At 37.6% G+C, this 23,419-nt stretch overlaps 2 protein-coding genes across 2 annotated transcripts; one reads left to right on the top strand and one right to left on the bottom strand.

The window, feature by feature from the left end:
- Nucleotides 1-4,404: 4,404 nt before the first annotated feature.
- LOC136252954 (farnesyl pyrophosphate synthase-like) lies at nucleotides 4,405-9,823 on the bottom strand. Its single transcript, XM_066045541.1, has 10 exons — nucleotides 9,554-9,823; nucleotides 8,799-8,823; nucleotides 7,998-8,116; nucleotides 7,849-7,929; nucleotides 7,669-7,791; nucleotides 7,329-7,414; nucleotides 7,208-7,280; nucleotides 7,072-7,149; nucleotides 5,422-5,547; nucleotides 4,405-4,670 (listed from the first exon to the last, which is right to left on the bottom strand). The coding sequence occupies exons 1-10, from the start codon at nucleotides 9,758-9,760 to the stop codon at nucleotides 4,470-4,472; spliced, it is 1,119 nt and encodes a 372-aa protein (XP_065901613.1). The 5' UTR covers nucleotides 9,761-9,823; the 3' UTR covers nucleotides 4,405-4,469.
- Nucleotides 9,824-14,422: 4,599 nt separating this feature from the next.
- On the top strand, nucleotides 14,423-22,874 carry LOC136252946 (farnesyl pyrophosphate synthase-like). The gene is made up of 10 exons (XM_066045537.1): nucleotides 14,423-14,861; nucleotides 16,722-16,746; nucleotides 18,999-19,114; nucleotides 19,169-19,249; nucleotides 20,230-20,352; nucleotides 21,257-21,342; nucleotides 21,400-21,472; nucleotides 21,586-21,663; nucleotides 21,975-22,109; nucleotides 22,654-22,874. The coding sequence occupies exons 1-10, from the start codon at nucleotides 14,643-14,645 to the stop codon at nucleotides 22,852-22,854; spliced, it is 1,137 nt and encodes a 378-aa protein (XP_065901609.1). The 5' UTR covers nucleotides 14,423-14,642; the 3' UTR covers nucleotides 22,855-22,874.
- Nucleotides 22,875-23,419: the final 545 nt, after the last annotated feature.

The following is a 23,419-nucleotide window of genomic DNA, read 5'->3' as shown; positions in this document are numbered from 1 at the left end:
CAAACACGTGAAGTATAATTGAATTATTAAAAGTAGTGAAATGTGTTAGGGTGTATTCATTCACTGGACTGGATAAAATTTGCCCACACATCCTTTTCAACCATTATAAATTTATATATTTAATACTGTATCTATATAACGCTTTGGCTCCTCGTGCAATAGTTTTTCTTGCATATTAGAGAGACATGCAACTAAGTTTTAGCGGTCTATTTAGCAGTGTGAGTTCGTAGTGAATGGTTTGATCTCTTTGTGCACACTGAATGTAGTTCTTTTCAAAAAGTTACCTGCTGTATGCATTGGGAAGCGTTTCTCTGGCTAATGGTTAATGCACTTACTGATATTTATAAGCATTATAAACTGAACAGTTGGCAAATCTGTAGTTAATACATAGGCCACTGAAAGGCTACAGATGATGCTATTATCGTTCTATGTTACATCATGTTCTGAATTTTATATCATTGTGTGCTATATCAGAGAAAGAGGGAGACAGATGCATTAGTAGTGTTGTAGCAGTAGGCAAATCATTTTCGATAACAAACTGCAGAGGCTTTGTGTAGTTTTTGTGAGTAACGTATACGTTTTATATCTAATGGTGAATGGCATTAATTTCTAAAACATTTCTGTGGCTATATATATAGCACACACTCAAAAACTTGAGTTTAGTAGTCCAGTCTATGCCAGTGAATGGATACATCCGAAAGGGGATGGTACTCCTCCTACACTCTGGTCTTCGTCCTCGGTCATAGTGATCAAATTGAAAACACAAATCTTCGTCGTCGGTCATAGTGGTCAAATTGAAAAGTTAATCCTTGACTTTGCTGAAAAAATGGAGATCTTTTAGTAATAAAGGACTTGATCCAGCTCATGATGGCACCACCACCATTTATTTGTACCACCTGCCATCAATCGTTTAAAACAAGACATTACAAGACACAAAGTTAATGTGCATGTCCTTGTCACTGACAAAGAAGAGTGAACAGATTCTCTGCTGGACAGCATCCTCCCAGGATCGCTGGCTTCAAGTTCACAATTCTGACTTTTCAAAATGATGTTCAGAATGATAATGGTGCAATAAAGTGAATAGTAGCTGAAAACACACATCACTTTTGGCCAGATTCTAACATATTTCATGTTCAAGTTGTTATGCTAAAATTAACTTGGTGTACACTTTACAAAATATGCTTGTCCTTTGATCAAATGCAGATTTCGGGAGGATGAAGATCGGAGTATAGTGGGTAATCAATCAATGACAAAATATCAATCACTGTGGGATACATGTTATGTAGTATATGTGATTAGTATTATCATTTGCTATGATTGTCTTAGGAGAAAGTCACATACCAATAATGATGTTGTGTGTTTTGACAATGCAATCTTCATCAGAGAATTAACAAATGAACTTAATTTTGGGGTACTGTATTTTATGACATGAATGAACGTCTTATAAAGAGAATGATCCCAACTATGTGAGTTGCTCTCCACACCTTTGTATAAAAGGCCAGGTATGTAAGGTATGTACTAAAAGGTATGTAATGTATGTACTATGCATACAGTGTATTAAACGGATGCCATAAAATCCCCTCTACACAGATACCAGGCTATTATGATAAACAATCTATTGTGATAAACAATTCAAGACATCTTATTACTCCTTCTATCTACCAGTCAGAGTTGCTATATATACATGGTAAGGATCTATGTGATAAACAATTTGTTACAAGTCCTGATATTTGGTCTTTCATATCATTCAAACTCTGTATGTTGTATCAGTGCTGCATGCACGTATACACTACAACTTGTATTGTACTTACAGGCATACTTTTGTGTTTTATTCCATACGTTTTGTTCCTATTAAGTTGGGATCAATAGGACAACTTTGGATTGTTATGGTGATCTGAAGGAGGTTATAGATCAGCAACCTCTACTAGAAATAAGCAAACAACCAACATCAATGTCATTTTATGTATCAGTGCTGTTGTAATCATCTTTGCAAATTTGTCCACAATACAACAAGCCACTTGTACTTGTTAGTATACATATGATATAGTTGAACCTTAGTTGTCCATTCGCCAGTTATCTGGTATTCTATTTCACTAATCAAAATGGTTGTTCTATTAGAGTATTTGACTCTATTGCTACTACAATTATGTGTGCTTCAACATGAACAGAGCATGTTCTAAGTCAACTACACAATTATCTCAATTACCTGTTAACCACCTGGTATTCAATTCGACAGTGCGTACAATTTACCTAGTAACACTACTTGTAGTATATACGCATACTGACTTCTGTGGTCACACGACACATGTATAGGGACCCGCCGATTATGCTCATAATTTTACCTATTATGCTATGCTGCACTGCTCAAAAATTTACCTATCATGCTTAAATTTATGCTCAATACTTACCTATTATGCCCAAATTATGCCCAATTATTTATGCCTCAGTTCTCATGCTCTGCTAATAATTTCCAGTTTATGGATAGCTGAAGCACAAACTTACTTGTCAAAATGCAAATCACAGAAAAGATCGATATACTCTAATAGAACAGTCAGTTGTGTGAATGTTCTATTAGAATTACTGACTGTTCTATTAGAGTATATCGATCTTTCTGTGATAGCTATTTTGATAAGTAGGAATTCATACTATTATACAAATATTCTGCCTATTATGCTAGCATTATGCCCAATGCTTTCAGGCACCTATTATGCTCATAATTATGCCAGCATAATCGGCGGGTCCCTACACATGTACACTACTGTCTGCTTTGATCTTGAATGCTACATGTGATATTTCTCTAACTACGTACTATACCACCATACTGTGGAACAATAGTGAGTATATGTGACCAAATTTAGGAAAACCATTGGACGTATCTAGACTCTCTGGTTTAGTAGGGCCAAAAGCATAAATAAGGTGACTGTCTACTAACAATGACAGCCCTCCACCAACTATTATAAATTCTTGCATAACATAGTTTGCTATACTGCATCTCTGAATAGCATGACTGCTTTGTTAGAGTTATTGACTGCTGTATTAGTGTATCTCAATCTCACATACAAATATCTCCTGTATGGCACCAAAATTCATTGGCAGCTATAGGGAGCCAAAACTCTATACTATGGCACAGGCCCACCCCTAGACACACCACTGCCCTAAATTATGGGTGCATTTGACACATTAAATATTTAGTTCTGATACATAGCATTATAAGTTAAATTCTTACCCATTTAATTAAGGGTAGAATAAACCATATAGATACCTTGAATTACAAGAAAAAATTTAAAAATATTTGAAAAAAGTTTTCTGCTATTAACAGCACCTTGCTAGTTTTCAAAAATTGTTTCGGGCATGTCCATAAGGGTACATGATTTTCCAAAATTTGGTCGCATTATATAGTTATGTAATAAAAAGTTTAGATCTTTTACTCAAAAAGGATGGTCCTTTTGAGAATAAGTATTGTGATTTTATGAAGTAACACAGATATCTGGACACATGATAGGGACAAGTGAACACATGACTAATGATGCAGTGCTGGTATGGCAAAGCGGATCCCTGAACGCAAGGCAACACACTCGTTTGTGCCACTATTTTCTTGAGTGAGCTGGAGTTATGTTGGTCCTTACTACACAATACTTTTGGAACTATTGAATACTTGGATAAACAATGCAAAAACTGGCAAACATAGACACATTGTCATGCATGTATCCATTTCAAATGAACATTTTGTGTAAACAAACAATTACTATAAAGAAAAAAAAGCACACATTTTTTTTGCATGTAGCGTTAATGATGTAGTGACAAAAATGCAGGACCTTGAAGAAAGTAAACCTCTGCAAAATATATGGCTAGATGGCTACTCCAATTGCATGTCTGTGAATCAATCTTAGTCAATTTTTTCTAACTGGAGATATTTCTTTCATTGCATAGAGATCCATGCAAGTATCGATGAACATGCACAAGGAGACATGCAATGAGAGCTAACATATTACATCCACAGGAGACACTACACGACAATAAAATTATCACCTCTTTAAGATGTCCAAAGCTTCAAGCCATGCTTTAGGGATACATCAATTGATTGGTGTATAGTTGCTAGCATTGGTAAGTACAGGATGAACTTGTGGTACTGCTTCATGCACTCGGTCATGTATCATTTACCAGTTTACTTCTGTGATTTTAAGCCACAGTCCCTGATTGTTTTACCAGCACAATGCTCTCAAATGAGTCATTTAGCTATACACAAAGTGGCCTAGCTACCTATAATGCAGGCATTATATGCTACAAATTATTTTGACAAACACATGGTAAAGGTGACCAGGAGAGCTTGTCAAAATCATCTGGTACAAGCTTGATAGATTCTGCATGAGAACGCCAAGCAAATTATAGCTGAACAATAAGGTATGTGCTGTAAAGCCTAGTGATAAAAAATACACTGCATAAACAATACAAGAAATGTTTAAATCCATCTAGTGTTTCCTTGTGTAGATGGTATCCCTCATCTCCAGGAAGACATGTACTGGTAATAAGTGACTGTGTTCATCAATTAGTTTACTAATGGTCTGGTAGCTCTGATCTTCATATTCACTGTACAAGTGTCTCAGGTTCAGTGACTCATACACCTCCTTCACCTTCTCTACACAACCCTCATCTGATCTACCATAGTTAGCCTGGAGGAGGGAGAGAGAGTACATTAACACAAGTATATACCAATTTTGTGGTGAATAGGTATGGCAGCATTGATCAAAAGTAAAGGTGAACCAATCTCTTCTAGACAGTTGGTGATAATTTTATGAAACATTTTATATACTAGTTAAAGCACCACAGCGAGTGCAACATGGAAAATATAGTACGAGGGCATGGTAGAGAGACCAACAATAACACAAGGTAAAGCTGAGTGCTATATTTGGTTTGAGACCACACCACCACAGTGTTATAGTTTATGTATACACAGACTATGCTTTTACTAGTTTAATGTATGCCGGAGTTGCAATCAAGAAGCAGTTAATCATGACCTGGAATGCTACTTGTGACTAGCAGAAGGTAGGAATTGATGCTGAGACAATTTGAAATCAGAATAAATCACCGGAACTTGAAAAGAATGACTAAGGAAGGCTACATAGCTATTTCAGTTAAGGACAGTTAGCATAGCTATCTAATCACTGTTCAAGAGATGCAGCAAGGCTCATCAAAGGACACACTGATAATCAGGTCATCATGGTCCCACTTGTATGCACATACATTAAGAGCCCTGGCCCAGGATACAGAAGTTCTACCGTAACACAGCTAAATGCTTGAGTAGTTGCACAAAAATGGAACGAAATTCAGTCAGCAAAGATGGCTGCTACTTATTTAAGAAGGACATAACAGTCTATAGATATACATACAACAAAACACTCCAAAGTACTACAAAGCAGTTACCTCTAGTATTGCTCTCTGTTTAGTATCAGCTCTTCTCACTGCCTCTACTATCAACCAGGTACACTTCTTGGCCTTTATGTCTACACTGGCAACATCCAGGGTTCCATAACATCTATTGTAGTCAATCTGTAACAGTGACAATTACTAATATCTGTGTCCACTCATACACACACGCGCACACATACAGAATAGTACTTAGTGCAAAGCAATGCTTGGCTACATGATTGGCAACTCATGGAGTATGCAAGTCTTGAGTTTAGTAGTTCTTTACATCATACAAAGTCATAGAATATGTTTCATGGGCTGCTTGCCCTCTACTAGTACCCAGCAGGTCAAAAAGTAAATAAAAATGTCAGTTGCAACTGACTGTTACATTAGAGTACATATGACTGCTCTATTAGAATATCTTGATCTTAAGAGTGAAGGGATTTGAAATATAGTAAGCGACCTCTATTTCCCCCCTGTTTGCTAAGCATCTATTACTGCTTGCACAAAATTTAGGAGCCTACAGCCATATTAACTCTATTTCAAAGAGATCATATGATTTACATTTATTTTTGAGTTTGTCATAGCACATACTGACCCACCACATCTGTGATAAGATTAATTTGTTTATCTTTCTATATACAGTATGTAAAGAGAGTTGTTTTCTTTAGGCCATCTAGTATTCCAGTCCTGCATTGTGATTATAAACCAGTGACATAACACCCTCCAAAATTATTTGTATGTAGATCAGGGATGTGCCCAGGTTTGGAATAGCGGTGGCTACAAGAGACAGGGATGAGTCAAGAAATGTTGTATGGGGCCTTAACTTGTGTATGTCAGAAATGAATTTGTAATGGTTGTTGAGTGGTAGTGGTGGCTAATTTATTTGAGTGGTGGTCGGTACTGACCACTCTCAACCACTGTGGACACATCCCTGATCTAATAGATCTGTACAACAGTGCTGATAACTAAATGAGCAAGTTTTATGATTAATAGTCAGTCAGTGAGCATGAGTCCACAAAAGTTTATAGATAGTATACATGTTTGTTTACGGAGAGCAAAACATGTTTGGGTGTGGCTTCATGCAACTTTAATACACCCTACTAATAAACTAGCATGGCTCCACGTATGCCTACAAACAGCATTACACATTTCCTACAAGTGGGCGCGTACATGAATGAATTTCAAGAAACTGGCGGCTGCAAGACAACTCATACGGTAAAAATCAATTAATGGGCATGGCTCCACATAAGCCTGCAACAGTAATAGCCATGGATTTGTACGTACCTACAAACTGCAATGTACTTATTGATAAATGGGCGTGGCATCATGCATGCATACAGACAATAGCACATAATGGGTGTGGCTCATGAAAGAAGCTGGACTGCAGCACAACTAGACTATACACTTCCACATCATCATCAACTAATTACTGTAATTCATCTCGATCACATGTGATCCAATCCTGGGTATTTTTTAATAAGTGAGAATGACCCAGACAAATTAAGACCGACCGCTATAACACTGGTGTACAAGTAACTAAAAAATCACTAATGCAAGTAGATTAGTAATTTAGTAATCCGGGAGCAAAAGTGAATGGGAAGTGCACTGTGTGTACAGTCATTGAAAGCATAATACTCATATTGCATACTACATACCACATACCTGGTTCTGATAGAATTCACCGATAGCCAGTGAAATAGACAATACTTCGTCATTAACAGTCTTCCCATCAATACCAGCCTGTACACAACAACAACATCAGACAAGTGTCACTACCTACACTACATATAGTACATACCAAGTATAGTGTGGCCATCACTGGCAGATAGAAGCAGAAATATCCAGTCTTGTAACGAGTGATGTTTTGAAGGCTGGAAAAAGAAATACATAAAGCAGCTATGCTGAAAATCTTATCTCACTTTTCTGCTGTGAAGTTGCTCAGATCAGTCTTACTGTCAGAGATGAGGGAGCTCACTATTCCACCAATCTCAGAGTACTCCACAACCTGTAACAGTTTGTAGCAATTAGGTAAACTGAATATGCAACTATTGAATTTCCTTATGTAATAAATTTCCCAGCCTTTACAGTTCACAAAATCAAATACATGTATTTGTCTATTTTGAAATGTTGTTACATAAGTGATCATTGTAATATATTATGTAGGACGCATGTATAAACACACTATAACTACTGTAGTAGATCGGTAGACAATTGATGACATACATATATTTATAACAATGAAGTTGTATATTAACTAACCAGATGGAACAGTTCCACTAGATTAGTATAATAAGGATGGTCCCTAAACTCTGCATTAAGTAGGACATAGACCGATGATAGGAACCAGAAACTGTCATTGACTGCTATCATTCCAACATGATCCTGTAAGAAGTTATCACATGTACATCATCAACACATTAGATGAATTATCTTCCGTACTTGTTTGTACCAGCAAGGCTTAGCTGCTCTAGTGTCACGATGGTCCACAATATCATCAGCTATTGTGTTTGCTGCTTCTACCTGTGTGTATGCAAAGTTTTAACAATTAGGATTGGAACAGACTATGTACATAGAATATAGAGACTCACAATTTCAATACACCATCCTAGAGTGAAGGCAAGGCGTTTCTCTTTAGATGACAATGTCCGGTATCCATATAATTGTGATAATGTGTTGACCACCATAAGACCCCTGGTCATCTCCCTTGCTATAACAACATTACCAACATTATTACCACACATTAGAAACAATAGAGGGTGAGGTAAAAGACACAGGAAATTTCCCAGAACTTTTATGTACAATTGGTAGGCAGAAAATAATTACAAATACACATGCCATAATATCATTGTGATGTTTCATTCAGTTTCTGCACATGTCATGTACATACATGTGACAACTCAACTGGATTACTTGGTTGTCATTACTGTACAATAAGCTTTTACTACACATTAGTATCCATTAGTCAGCTAATTACTAAAGACAGTTGCCTTTTATAGACATATATTATAAGGTTACTATATAGCTTAAGTATTTTGAGGGGGAATATTTTTGAGGTTGAGAAATGTAAAAATTTAGATTTGCAAATAATCCAAATGTATAATATGGAGGTCTAAATATTAAGGATAATAGTTTTGCTGTTAACCCCCAAAACCTACTGCCTAGTTGGATGACTATTTGCACATCCTTGTAAAGGAGGTAACATACATAACTGGCAACTGTATCTAAATTATATAGTTTTATTTACATTCAAACTTCTTGAGGTGGATATGTCTGATAAAAACAAAAGCGACTGAATAGTCTGAAAAGCGTTTAACTGTAATCATCAACTACAAGCCACACAATGAACATCATACAGCTACACACTATAAACAACACAGACAGCTACTCACTTGTTAGCAGGTTGTATTTCAGTGACTAAAAAAGACAAAAAGAAGCCAGTATATACACATGGTTTACACTCACAAGATATACAGTACACATGGAACCAGCAAGTGCCTATAACTACCTACATATAATTACTATGTGTAATAATTGATGATAGTAGTCTTGTTGGCACCGAGAGACAAGGTCACTCCAAATAAATTCTCTGATCCCATCCACCACCTGCTGCATCTGTTTACTGTCAGCACTAGCACTAAAATGTTACAATATTCTCCAGGCCATTATTTTTAGGCGTTTCTTTTGCATCGCTAGTATGTGGGCTCAGTAAATGTGACCTTGCAACGGTGTCTAGCTCACATGTCAGTAGCTTTCAAGTCAACACAAATTCACTTTTGTGTTATTCATGTAACTTAAAAGTTGAAGGCACAAGCTTAATCATGCATGCTTTTATACAGTTTGCTGTGGTTGTGTTAGGGCTTGAAAATTGCTAGCCGCAATGGAAATGGAACGCTCGCCCGCATCGTGCACTTGTGCCTCAGTTGAAACAGAGAATTTATTTAGTCATCCAATGTTGGCAACTATGTCGAGTGCCCAACTTGCGAGTGCCCTAGCTTAGCCGGTGTGGCTGCATATACTCGGGGCAGCTCTTCGCAAGCCCGTCCCATCATGTGTTGTAATGCAGCTGTTCTAGTTTTGTAGTTAAAGTGCTTAGTTTGGTAGTTAAGCTAGTTAGAATTTTGTATAGCATTAAAACACTACTCACCTCTGCCAGATGATCATATGCAATCTTCAGTCGGGGAGTGGTGACCTTCCTACCTTCCAACAACGCCAGAATGTTGTTGAAATATTGCACGAACTCCGTGTCGTATTCCTTCGCGACGATCTTTCTTTTCCAGTCTCCATGACTACTGTATCCCAGTAAGCGCCAGAGGGCACCAGACACGGCAGTGATGGCTGTTAGTAAAGGCATGATACTGCGGTCGATCTCGCCCTTTTCACACAATTCGCATTATATCCATAAGAAAGCGGATGTCCGTGTTTCTTCGCGGATTGTTCAAACCGCGAAAATTTCCCCCTTCCAAATTTGCAGCTATGCTATGGTAATATTATCTCGAAGAAGTGATAAACCTGATAACCCCCCACCCCTAGAATGGAATGATAACAGGGTAACAGGATAAAATTTCATCCTGGAATGCTAACAGGATAAAAAATTATAGCTAGCTATAAGAAAAGTGGTAGCTAACTATAGTTGATGATAGGGCTCCTGTATAATGACCATGATCCTACATGTGGGTATCAGTACATACTGTACTTATGTGGTATGTTATTGTCTTAATAAAACAAGACATCATCATCATCATAGCTGCACATAGTGTGTGAAGCACACTCAGTATAGCTACAGACTAGCATGCATGCTCATGATGCTCTATATATCTAGAGGGTCTTAGGAACAAGCCCCCACAGAAAAAAACAAACAATTATTTTACTATTTCCTTCTGAGATTGAATTTGCATGCAGGTATAGCAATTTTTTACTGAACTTCAAGTATACTATATATCATGCATTAAATTGTGAGTCATTTCATAGTAAAAGCTGTAAAAGCTGCATGTCATTCAGGAGCATGACATATATGCAATCATGTGTACACATGCATCCAGCAATATCAATCTAGCTACTGATGTTACAACTTTTACAAAGATTTTTTTATTTATTTTTACAAGGACAAGGATAGAATTGCTTATGGCTGATTCATGCAAGTCTGGCAGTGCCTGCCCTTTCACATAAAGAGGAAGGGTCTGGTACGTCACTCTATAGCATTAAAAAATTGTAGTGTGTTGCAGAGAAACAGGTAACACCAATCATATTGTGTTGTTAGGTGACTGCTAAATTGTTGTAACATTTGTTTTGGAGTACCATATGATAACGTAGGATTGTATAATGTGTGGAAGAGTTTCAGTGTCATGAAGTTTTGTGAAGATGCATTAAGATTAAGGTGTTGTAGTGGACATTATTATGGTGTTCTATACAACAAAAGAGAGGTACAGTGTATATAGCAAAAATCCTTGTAATTGGAACTGATGTACTCATGATGCTGCTTTCAAGTTCTGTATCTTTAGTTGTGTTAGCAGTCGTTTATTAACCAGATTGCTTTGTAGGGTGTTAGTATAGTGCCATTCTTAATTACACTCCTATGTTACAACTCCACAATGCTAGAGTGACTAGATGCTCCTTTTTATGAGATGGGGTAGACACTGCCAGACTAAATTCATGCTATGGCACTCCTATGTAAGTCAGTGGGAGAATGTAATATGGTTGGAATGGTGAGATATAGTAAAGCAAGTGCAGGTCAAGAAAAAGAGGTTTAAATTCTATAAACACCTTTAATACACTTGACCCTAGAATAATTATCACTTCTCAATGATGCCGAGAAGAGGTTAACCCCTCACTTTGCTCTTCATTCTACCTTTTGTTGTCCATATTTAAAATGTAACTACATGCAACTGTAACTGTAGTTCCTATAGTTACATATACATAGCTAGTAACTATTCAAAAGGGGGTACTTTAGCACCTCCTAAATTAAAGCCGTCAGTAATGACAGTGGAGTTTAAAGCTAGTCATGCATGGATGCCATATAACAGAACCTGGGTATATGCTCCCCGGCCCCTAGAGAAAATTGGATAGTTTAGAGGTCCTATTTTATAGATAAGACTGCATAGTTGTGTCTGCATGTATGGGACATCATTCTGATCACAACGTTGCTATATAAAGATAACGTGGATCTTCATACCCCAGTACTACGTGTTACTAACATACTGTACATGCATATACTGAATGATCATAACAGAAGAATTATTATGTGTGCACATTATAGCTATTTACATATTAGTGTGTTGCACATTTTGCACAGACACTGTTACAGTAGTAAGACTTATCATCAGTCAAATATTGTTTATACATATAACAAAAGGAAAGTTTACATTAACTGTAGTAGCCAAGCAAATGCAAAGACAACACGAATGTCAAATATAACATGAACCACATATAGCAGGTGAGGTGTAGCTAATAACTTGCTGTTAACATCATATCAGGAAGTTTAGCTCAATATGAGGTCAGCTGCAGGTGATTAGTTCAATAAAGATCAAAGCAATTATATTTCATTGAATAAAGGGTTTTTACTGTTGCTGTTATTTTTCATTTTTGTAGGTTTTAAGACATTTCTGCTTAAACGAATCATCACAGACAGCATATTGTGTATTCATGATAGGTGTTGTATGTGGAGCATTGGAACTTTAGTACGCATACAGGATTTCTTTATTAAAATCTTTCTAAAGCTCTGTAATAATTCTAAGGAGTGATTTATAGTTAAGACTTGTTGTGTGCTACTATTCAGACCTAGCTAGGTGGAATCCATTCCAAATCACAATAATCATGGCTTGGATAGAATCACAACCCCCCTACTTTGACATCATTTTGATGAGCAATAGTTTATGCTACAAGTGCCCAAATATGGCTTGTTTGAATTACTCAAAAACAGTAGAGAATTTTTAGAGTTATCAAAATGTTCTGTTGGAATTGTATTGTAGATGATTGTGTTCCTGCAATGACAAGTAAATTTTTCACATACTAAACTTCATTTGGTATCATACAGTTTGCCTAGAGTTGTTCTTTCTCATGGTACTTGCAATTCTGAAACTCATATTTTGAGTAAAAAGATATGTGAGCATAAACTGTCAGTACAACATCCAACTTTACAGTGAACAAATTAGTGCCGCTGGAGCAAAAGCTTATAGCTATATATATATATATGAAACATAGCTTTTTCAGAAGGTCATATTGAATTTGTTTGGTTAATAATCAATACTGAAAGGGACATGCCCCAAAAGTACGCAAAATGCGTAAAATGGTGTAAAAAACACAGTGATTTCGTGCATTTTCGAAGCACCCAGAACATTACATGGTGATACCAACAAAAAACGGTCTGCTAATTACGCACATACCTCTAAGGAATGTTCCACCTTATTTTCAAGACTGTAGCTGCAGCGGATACGTGGACCCAGCACTGTTTCTGAACCCGGTTCATCATTTTGCCCAATGCGTAATGTATTGTGGGATTCACCCGTTACCAAGACTATGGGAATTCACCTTAAACTAATTAGTCTAAACAAAAAAAACGGTCTGGAACATTGTGTACATGAATAATACTTCAGTAATTTGAGGGAATTGTATGAGGAGTTATTATCCTCGAGCGGGCCATTCAGTTTAAAGACAAAAGTTAAGGAAAGCTGCTTCGAGAAAGTGCCACGTGAGTAACTTAGTTTAGAATAGCTTTGTTCTAGTTACTGTAGGCCTATATAAACAGACACCATGTTTCCTAAGCCAACGTTTAGTGGGTTTCTCGTACGTTTTTGAACTTACCATGTCGGTAGATATTTGGAATTCCACTAAAATCAGTAAATTTTAGGCCAGTTCTATGTACACCGGTACGCAGGTGGCACTAACAGCCACCGAATGGCTATTGCTACCGGTGAACTAAAAAAAAAAAAACTTAGACAAAAAGGTACCGTAAAACAAAAAAAAAAAGATGGGTTAAAGCGGATTCCCGACCCCAGACCCTCCGTACTTGGGTCACGGGGCCTACACTGAGCCACCGCTGCCAGCTACCACCTTCCTTTGTTTTCTACATTATAAATGCAACTATAGTAGCAAACCACAAGGGTGTACTATATTATTAAAGAACAAGGAACCAAAGCTGAACCCGACCCTAACCCTAACGTTAACACTACTTTTCGCATCCCCTAAAGTCGAATGCTAGGGGCAACTACTAGACGCTTCCCGTAAAGTCGAATACTCAGGGAACTAGACACGTGCCCTAAAGTCGAATGCTTGGGGCATACACACCGGTGTCAATAGCTAGTGGGTGGTTCTTATTAACATCGGTATACCGGTGGATATAGACACTCCTATTATTCCATAAATTTTATTAGGTTCGCAATCCCAATGGCTAATTTCAATATGCTCATTGTCACACACATGTACTTAAATCTCATAACGGTATAGTGACTGTCTGTAACGAGCTGTAGAATCATAGGTTTGTCTGGCAAGGCCTAGAACTCCTTACACCAAGCTGGCTTGCATGGATTTTCTGATTGCTGAGAAAAATCTAGACAACCATTGTGTGGCTGATACAACTCAGGGTACAAACACACATACTTGCTACATCACCAGACACATCACATCACCTACATTACTTGCTACATTATGAGACACACACCTGCTACATCACCTTCAGTTGCAGTTGTCAAACTGACTAGCTCCTCAGTTTTCTGCCGGACATAGATGCACTGAGGAAACACAGCGATGACTCAACCCCCTGGCAACATGCTGGCAGTGGCGACTGCAGTCTATATAGGCATGGATACGACAAACTGAGGAGCCTCAACGACTTTGAGCAGCCTCAACGACTTTGAGCAGCCTCAACGACTTTGAGCAGCCTCAACGACTTTGAGCAGCCTCAACGACTTTGAGCAGCCTCAACGACTTTGAGCAGACGTACGAGATGGAAGGGCGCGAGATTAGGAAGAACTTCAATAAACGCGCCGATTGTATTTATTATAAGAATTTTTAAGAATTAAGTAGAGGCGTTTATTAGACGAGTAGGTTGTCAGGTGGGTTGTGCTCGGGGTTATCAGTGGTTGTGGTAGTAATTAGCAGTGATTTTATTTTAAATTTCTATGAGATATGGTGTTTCATGCTACTGTAACGCGTATATAATGAGAACAAGTGATATCAAGAGGAGTGCTTTAGTTAGAATACATTGATCACTGTTTCAGACTTCGATTGAAACGCTCGCTATGCCTCTACTGACAGCAATAACGACGTTTTCTGTTGTTATATGGAAGTGCTGTGGACAGTGGTGTTCTGAGAAATACCAAAATAAAGCGGGAAAAAGACAGTACATGAAGCAGTACCAAGAGGAATTTATACAGTTCTTCCCCACTGTGTTATCCATCTTGATGAACAGGAGAACATCACACCCACGTGTCAAAATTGCTTACGATCATTTAGAAGAGGTGAGTGTAGTATGACTGATTCACTATGTACGGTTATGTATCTTGCATAGCATATCTGAGAGTGCCTAGTTAAAAACCTTTGTATTGCAATGAAAACAAGCCAAAAATCTAGGTTCCAAGGTAGTTGCTATAGAGATGTTTACAGCAGTAATGAGCTATGCAGTGTGGTCCACTAGCTAATTACTTATTTAAACTGACTGGACTACATATATGGCATTGTGTGGTTTGGTATACTAAAAATAGATTCTGTGACACCTGGTATAGCTAAAAATAGTAACCTGCAGGCACTGTGTTACTACTAGTATGCAAAGTATAACTGATTGCTGTTTGTAATGCATCTTAAATTTTAAATTAAAGTCTGAGATATACCAACAACAAATATGAAATCCATGACGTGTATTTTGGCAGGTACGGTAGCTGAGAATGCATCAGGAATAATAATAACCTGAGGCCACTTCTGGTCATTCTCAGGTACATACCTGAGAATGGACCAGAAGCAATCTGAAAGAGTACAAAATACTGTAGATTCCTTGTGGGAGGGAAGGACATGCTCCTAGACCCCTCTAGTGCTTATGCACACAGTAAATACAGTACATGGATCTTTACACCATCGCTCCCCAAGAATCAATACAGCTGTACACGCATCATGTTATTTTTGCTGATTTAACCATAGGTTAAAAATGTACAATAGATCCTATTAATTTAGAACAGTATGCGCTATCTCTGAAGCCATACAAGGGACTGCATTGATGGGTTTTTCAGGTGCCATTTTGAGTTCCAGAACTGGACAAGCACAGCAGTTACTATCATGTTGCCATACTTATGGTACTATGATAGCAATGGGTTATTTGCAATGGGTTATAAGCACTACGAGCTATTTAAGCACTGTGCTATGGTATTGTGTTATCTTAGGCTTTTTAATGTGTGTTTAAAGCACAGTGCCACTTCAGAGAAGGAAAGCAGTGGTATAGCGGTATATCAGCTTTTGTCAATATCTGTATAGTAAAGTTGTTGTCTGTCAAGCCATTCAAATTACCATATAGCCTAAATATTTTAAGGGGCAAAAGTTTCAAGGTTGAGCAATGTTACCTATTTTAAATTTTTCGCAGATTTACAAACACTCCCCAAAATTTATTAAGCTATATGGAGGTCTAAATACAATATTTCAGGGATAAAATATTTGCTGTTAACCCCTAAAACCTCGAAATCAGCAAAAAATTTCTCCCTTGAAATATTTAGGCTATATGCTAATAGTTTGGGACATGGGTAGACATAACCTTTGATGGGTTATACCTATTTGTCTCCCTATTGTTTAAGGAAAGCTGTACAAGTTTGGTTGATCTTTGCTGGGCTTTAAAACAGTGCATGCTGCTATGGTAGAGTGCTGCAGCTCTGAAGAGTCATTGTGCTAATTTGTAGCAGCTTGTTGTTTCCCCAATACCTATACACTGTGACTCCATTTCATTGGCTGGTTTCCCTTTGGGCCAGTGATGTGACAGTGAATTAGTGCTGTGCTTTTATTGTCTTTGAACATCTTGAATGCAGACAGGAAATGTATCTACTTACATTGTGAATGGATTTTATCCACCACAGCAGCAGGTACAATAAACGTAGGTTGTGTGTTCTATTTAGTTACGTGAGTTTTACTCTGCTGTGGATAGTATTATCACAACACTGCAACATCATATTATTCCATTTACTGAAGCCGTCTTAGTATTTGCACAACCACTTACAATAAGTTATTGACCCACACTAAATGGTATAGCAAACATTTTAGCAATTCATTTGAATTGTATGATGTCATGTATATTTATTGCTTGTAAAACCTGTATTACCATTTTGTGATTTGTTTCTCTATAGTGTGTCAAGTACAATGTTGTTGGAGGTAAGATCTCTTGTGTACACATAATATGTTATATAGTTAAAGCTAATTCCATGTGTACAGAAAATACAGCATGAGAGGGTGTGTGTGTTCAGAGGCTAGTACAGTATGAAGCAAAGCTGAGTACTGTATTTGTCTCTAGAGACTAGGGCTGCAACAAATAGTTAAGATGGACTGTTTTGCTATGTAAAATTGATTATAAAGACAACCACTACATATTTTCAGAGAGAAAGTAGCTATGTATGTGGCAATATGTAGTAGCACATGTGCATCAATGAAAATGTTACCAAATAGCTCGGTATTTGTTACTTAAGACATCCAAATATCCGGATATTATATTTGACATTCGTTGTAGCCCTACTAAATGCTGTATTCTTTGTACACACTTGCATTGGCTGTTATGATATGTGCTGTGTAGTATTGTACTAGAAAGGACTCAACTGACATACTGTATGTACATCTTACTGTGTGATAAGCTTTGTGAACTATTGCTAATGAACGTTCAAACCCTGGAAACACAGGTTCGTTTCTACCTGTCCAAACTCCCAAGTAAACTGATTTTGAAATTAGGGCTGAAACAAAGGTTGAAATATCTTCAAATGTTCGCTAATACAATGTTCAAACGTTTGGAACTTCGGTGTTAGCTACAGGTTTTCTTGTGTTTATGCACATCCTTCTTCAGTTTTTAACTTTCTAATCAGTTTGTAAGTATTTGGAAAAAGCATAGCAGCAGTTCTGAATGACGCGATTGATTGGTTGCAAATGAACGTGTACGCTATGCTGCAATCATGTCTATTGGTAAATGCCAACTAATGGCTAAAATGAAGTTTTTCATGCATTATATATCTATCATATAGTATGATAGTAACTGTATAGTAGGGACCACAAAGGAGTAGGCGTGGCCCACGAAATAATATCACCCAAAAACCAGCCTCAATTTTCCCTTACGACGATGAAGCAGTATTGGTGAGGTAAAACTAAGCCCAAACAAGCTTTCAGATCGACCCGAAACACTTTCAACAAGTTGCTACGGAATTTTAAAAATAATTTATTCAACGGAATTTTCTACTGACTGACTCACTGACTCACTGATGCCTTCAGACAAGCGTAACTCGATAACGGCTAAGGCTACAGGCTTGATTTTTTCACTGCTCGACATCGCTTCGGCCCGACAGGTGCCTTTTGGCATACCGCAGTACGTACAATGCATTCTTCATGGACTTACCAGTGTCCTGCTTTGTGTCCAATTCATCTTTGCTGACAGGGAAAGGTGTCGATTTGGTGTGAGCACATGATGGCTTCCCTTTGAATCGGAAATCATCCATATTTTTCATCGTGGCTATTTCGATTGCAGGGGTACTTTTCAAACAGTTCTTGATTCGTACTGCTGTGTAACGGGTTGAACATAGCCTACAGCGAAGCGTAACGGATACTTCACTTTTCAGACGATAATTAATATGATTGGGGCGCGCGGCACGATTTCTTTCTTTTGGTATGCCTGGATTGTAGAGGTGCTTTTTGAACAGTTCTTGATTCGAAATGCTGTGTAACGGGTTGAACATAGCTGACAACGAAGCATAATGGATACTTCACTTTTCAGACAATAATTGATATAGCTGGGGCACGCGGTGCCTTTTCAAATGCGGTATGCGTGGGTTCACCAGTCATAATAAAATTATTTACAAAAAGTTAACAAACAAGTACACGAAAATGCACAGTAGGGATATAACACTTCTTATTGTTTTACAGTGATTTAATATCATGGACTACTCCAACTTGTTTCAGTACTTTTTATCGATGTGCTATGGTCCCTACTCTAGTTGAAAATTCCAAATTTTTTTGTGTACTTGTCACTTTATAAGGTGTTTCAAGGCTTCAACTATGTTGGTAAACTGGGCGTAGCACACGAATATCGTTCAAGCAAGATAAACATTGATTGTGCAACTACAATAAGAAAATGATTCTTTCTTAGGCTATAGTACACCTGTACAGTGCATTACAAAGCTTCAAAGGATAGTTTTACAATTTGAAGTTTACTTCACCTTTAAATGTACGAAACATTCGAAGCTTCATACCAGCCCTATTTAAAATAATGCCTAAATCATAGTATGTTGTGTTACACATGTATTCCTACAGATCACTACATACAACTTTACATACTTGTGTGGACTCCTAAGTTCGTTGATTCATTGACTTTCTACACATTGTACTGTACACAGTGGTGTGTATTATTAAGGAGTACTACTACTATGTAGGGAAGATGACTAGAGGTTTAATGGTGGTGTCTACACTGTCACAACTCTATGGTGATGGGACATTGTCTGATAGAGAGAAACATCTCGCCTTCACGTTGGGATGGTGTATTGAAATAGTAAGCACACAATGATCATTACGTTGTTGTTTGATAATGGTGACTTTGTTGTAGCTACAAGCAGCTAGTTTAGTTGCTGATGATATAGTGGACGAGTCTTTGATGAGAAGAAATAAACTTTGTTGGTACAAACAGGTATATATGTATGTGGTGTAGTGTGTGTGTGTGCATGCACGCGTGTGGGTGTCCACACATTATGTTAGATGGTACAGTCTACTTTGGGGGGTACCAGGCTATCCCGGAGGGTATCATTGACTTGTAGGCACCTGAGTGGTATCAAAAGTTCATAATATATACACTGAGGAGAGTGTCCTACTCTCATATACCCCTGTAGAAGGGCGTATCGTGAAGTTATGATGTAACTACAAGATGTTGTGGTTTGTGATGTGTGCAGCCATAAAAGCACAAGAATTGTTAGCACTGCGCTACACTCGTGATGCTCGGGAATGCCATATTCACGAATGTCCTGGAAAGAAATGCCTACATAGTTGTCTAAACCCATGAAAACATGCTTGTAGTTCGGTGAGAAATGCTGAGAGCTTGAGTTAGCCCAGTTGCTAGCACCATTGTTAGGCACACGTTCAATCGATATCATGTTCAATTAATGACATCATTACTTATACAAAGAGAAATGGACAAACTCAAAAATGCTACGTCATAACTTCACAATACGCCCTTCTACAGGGGTACATGAGAGTCGGACACTCTCCTCAGTATATATATTATGAACTCTTGGTAGTATACAGATGGCCCCAGTGTTTCACTGCACAAGCATGACCACGTATATGGTAGCCAAAGGCTCTGCTTGTATGTGTGTCGGTGTGTTTGTGTAGTACATTAATAGATAGCTAGTACATCTGTATGTTCTTGTGATAGTAGAGTGCAAGCATGTTTTGTAACCTCTGTGTGTGCTGTTACCATATTTTCCTGTATACTGTAGCTAGTTGGCAATGATTTGTACATCACCATACAAATATTTTTGTTTGTTGCATATAGAATGGCTAGGGCAGTAGCAAAGAAATTGCTTGGTTGAATTGTAATTGCAGAATCTTTCATTCTCATGTATTGTATTATACACTTTTTAATATTTACCTGGTGTATGTTTTTTCTCACAGGATCACATTAGAATGACAGCAGTCAATGATAGTTTCTGGTTAATCTCATCAGCTTATGTCCTACTCAATTCAGAGTTTCGTCATCATCCTTGTTACATTGAACTAATAGAACTCTTCCATATGGTGAGCGTAGTGTGTGTATGAGCAGGTGTATGATTAGTACTAACATACAGTTGCAAACAAAAAAACATTCCCATTGTGTTGGGATGCATTGTGTGTTCTCTAAGCGAAGCATTACCATTCATACTTGCGTTGTGTCTGTGTTGTTCATTAAACATTAATTTTTTGGGGCTTACTAGTTTACAGAATGTTAGGAAGAAGGGTAAGCACTAACAAATTGATTAACTGGCATTGTAGCTTTTGAGGATATTCACCAACTGTCATGGATAAAGCTGTGATGGTCCACCTACCAGATGAGCAATCTTAACTAACTACTTGTCTGTGTATTTCTAGATTGTTCACAAACAATTTCAGTGACCAACTAAGAAACTTGAAAAGTCTATAGAAGCTGCTGCCAAAGGCGTGACATCAAGAAAGCTATACAATACACAAAGCATCATACACTATGAAACTTTTTGTATAGCATAATATGCTAAGGCTTTAATATGTCTATAGGGCTACTTAAGTCATTTAGTGTGGGTCATACTATAGCTGTAGCCTATAGGCACTACTAGAGGATCACCAAACACAACACAAGCTCAACGCAGCTGCAATAGAATGGGTACATGGTGGTGCTTGCCTCCGTCAAACTACAACAGTAGGCTTAGCAGAGGATCGTATAATTAGAGCATTTTTCAAGACACAATGTAAATGCAACAGAACTTTGTCCGCTACTATATACAGACAGTGTATGTTTTGTGTGTGTGTGTTGGGGAGGGGGGGGGGGATTTGAAGAACCAAAGAGCTTGCTAGGTCATTTCCCTACTTGTACAGTTGTTGTTGTTGTTGTTGTTTTTGTATACATGAGAACACACCAGAGGTATGCTGTAACAGAGTTGATACACAACTGTGTATATTTCTGTTGCAGATTGTAGAATATACTAAATTTGGGGAGATTGTGGATATAATATTCTCACAGAAGAACAATGATCTCAGCCAGTTTACTGAGGAAAGGTGAGCAGATTAAGACATTTAAATTACTCCATGTACTGTCCAATTTGTTCATGACAGGCTAAAGAGTATTGTGAAGTACAAGACTGGATATTTCTCTTTCTACTTTCCAGTGGCAGCTGCATTTTGCATGGTATGTGAATGTGATATGTACAAATGAATAGGTGTGAAGTCATTTTATTTGCTTATTGTTTTATTTACACGTACAGCACTTATTCTCTTTTCATGGTTCATATCCTACCATAGGCTGGTATAAAAGACAAAGCTGCCGATGATGGAGCATTGTCCATTTTGTTGGCAATCGGAGAATATTACCAATACCAGGTATAAAGTATTGTAGTTGTAGTATGTATGCATTTGTCCGTGTGTGCATAGTGTGTTAGAGTTGTGTAATACAAACTACAGGCCATTCTGCACTATTATGATACGTACTACAGATGTAGGTACGTATCAACACCCTACCTCCTACAATAAAACTCTTATTCCATAGTACTGGTCTTTACTTGTGGGATCTACATATGTAGGAATTAATACCAGTAGTGATTTTCATGACTGGTATGTAGTGTGTACAAGTTGTACCAGCTATGACACATAATTTACACGTGTACTACTAATTCTACACTGCACTACTGTAGGATGACTTTATAGATTGTTATGGAGACCCAAAAATTATTGGCAAGGTTGGTACAGACATTCAGGGTAACAAGTGTACCTGGTTGATAGTACAAGCATTGAAGAGAGCCAGTGATGAACAAAGAGCAATACTAGAGGTGAGATCAGTTAATATGATTTAATATACTTACTCTGTATCATACAAGAGGATATGTTTTTACCTGTGATCCACATAATGTTCTACCACGACTCTAATTCAGAATGTCACTCCAAAATAAATGTCCGGTCTCAAAAATAAAGGGCCTATTTGTTTACAGGCCAGGCCAAAATGCTGGGAAGGAAATAAAAGCCCGTCTTTTTATAGGAGGTAATACAATATATAGATCAAGTGACTGTTTCATTGGAGCATGTAGTTGTAGTTAAGTACCTTTGTAATCATTTATATGTCTATTCTACACATTTTCAATTCTACACACATTTTGCCCTATCACGTGTTTGAATTTCATTATTTAACAATCACTGTTGTATGCACTATATATCTTGGGCTGGGTGGACCCTTCCTTTGCCAAATTGTGAATTCACTGTTAGCGTGTGTACAGAGTTAACAATACAGAATTGAAGTGACATGCCAAATTGAGTGCACAGTTGACCTTTTATTTGTGATTATACAGCACATTTGTCATGTATGGTTCTCTCCTCCAGGCTAACTATGGTAGATCAGATGAGGGTTGTGTAGAGAAGGTGAAGGAGGTGTATGAGTCACTGAACCTGAGACACTTGTACAGTGAATATGAAGAACAGAGCTACCACACCATCAGTAAATTAATTGATGAACACAGTCACATATTACCAGCACCAATTTTCCTTGAACTTAGAGATAGAATTTACAAAAGAGAAAAATGATATTATTTTCATAATTTAAACCCAGCATAGTACATTGTACAGTATGTATATTAGGGATCATGGACTTTCTCACAAAAATAAATAAATAAATAAATAAAAAATAGATACCACCAACCAGCAATTGGAAACAGTGGAAACAGAAACCGGAAACAGAAAGTGGAAATGGAAAACGGAAATGATCAAATCATAATATGAAGGTACCCTAGAGTAAAACTCTGGTTTAGTGGCCACCTCTTACAGACCACCTTCTTATAAAGACCACCTCTGTACAAAGACCACTTTGTAATTAGATCTCAAAAATGGCTAAGGCATACTGACCTTATAAGATCACTTCATGGTCACCTTTTATAAAGACCACCCTCTGCAAAGACCACCTCTCCACATTGAATAATACCTAGGTTCCAGACATCTATTTCATGACTTATCAAAACACCTAGGTCAGCTTAAAAATACTGCATTCTTAAGGTCATTATCTCTTCATGAGACCTCATTTTTTGTTGATACGTAGGTTGTAGTGTACTAGCCACATTTCACTTGCATGGACTAAGGACTTAACACATTCTGG

This window comes from Dysidea avara, chromosome 4, assembly GCF_963678975.1.
Source record: "Dysidea avara chromosome 4, odDysAvar1.4, whole genome shotgun sequence".
NCBI classification, from domain to species: domain Eukaryota; kingdom Metazoa; phylum Porifera; class Demospongiae; order Dictyoceratida; family Dysideidae; genus Dysidea; species Dysidea avara.
This window is presented reverse-complemented; position numbering and strand designations above follow the sequence as displayed.

What these genes read in the sequence shown, in the direction of transcription:
- LOC136252946 (XM_066045537.1), top strand. Translation starts at nt 14,643, where the DNA reads ATGCCTCTACTGACAGCAATAACGACGTTTTCTGTTGTTATATGGAAG. An exon ending in CAAGTACAATGTTGTTGGAG is followed by an intron (nt 16,747 to 18,998) that starts GTAAGATCTCTT and finishes ACTACTATGTAG; the next exon opens with GGAAGATGACTAGAGGTTTA. An exon ending in TGGGATGGTGTATTGAAATA is followed by an intron (nt 19,115 to 19,168) that starts GTAAGCACACAA and finishes ACTTTGTTGTAG; the next exon opens with CTACAAGCAGCTAGTTTAGT.
- LOC136252954 (XM_066045541.1), bottom strand. Translation starts at nt 9,760, where the DNA reads ATGCCTTTACTAACAGCCATCACTGCCGTGTCTGGTGCCCTCTGGCGC. An exon ending in TAGTGGAACTGTTCCATCTG is followed by an intron (nt 7,415 to 7,668) that starts GTTAGTTAATAT and finishes AAACTGTTACAG; the next exon opens with GTTGTGGAGTACTCTGAGAT. An exon ending in TGATGGCCACACTATACTTG is followed by an intron (nt 7,150 to 7,207) that starts GTATGTACTATA and finishes TGTTGTGTACAG; the next exon opens with GCTGGTATTGATGGGAAGAC.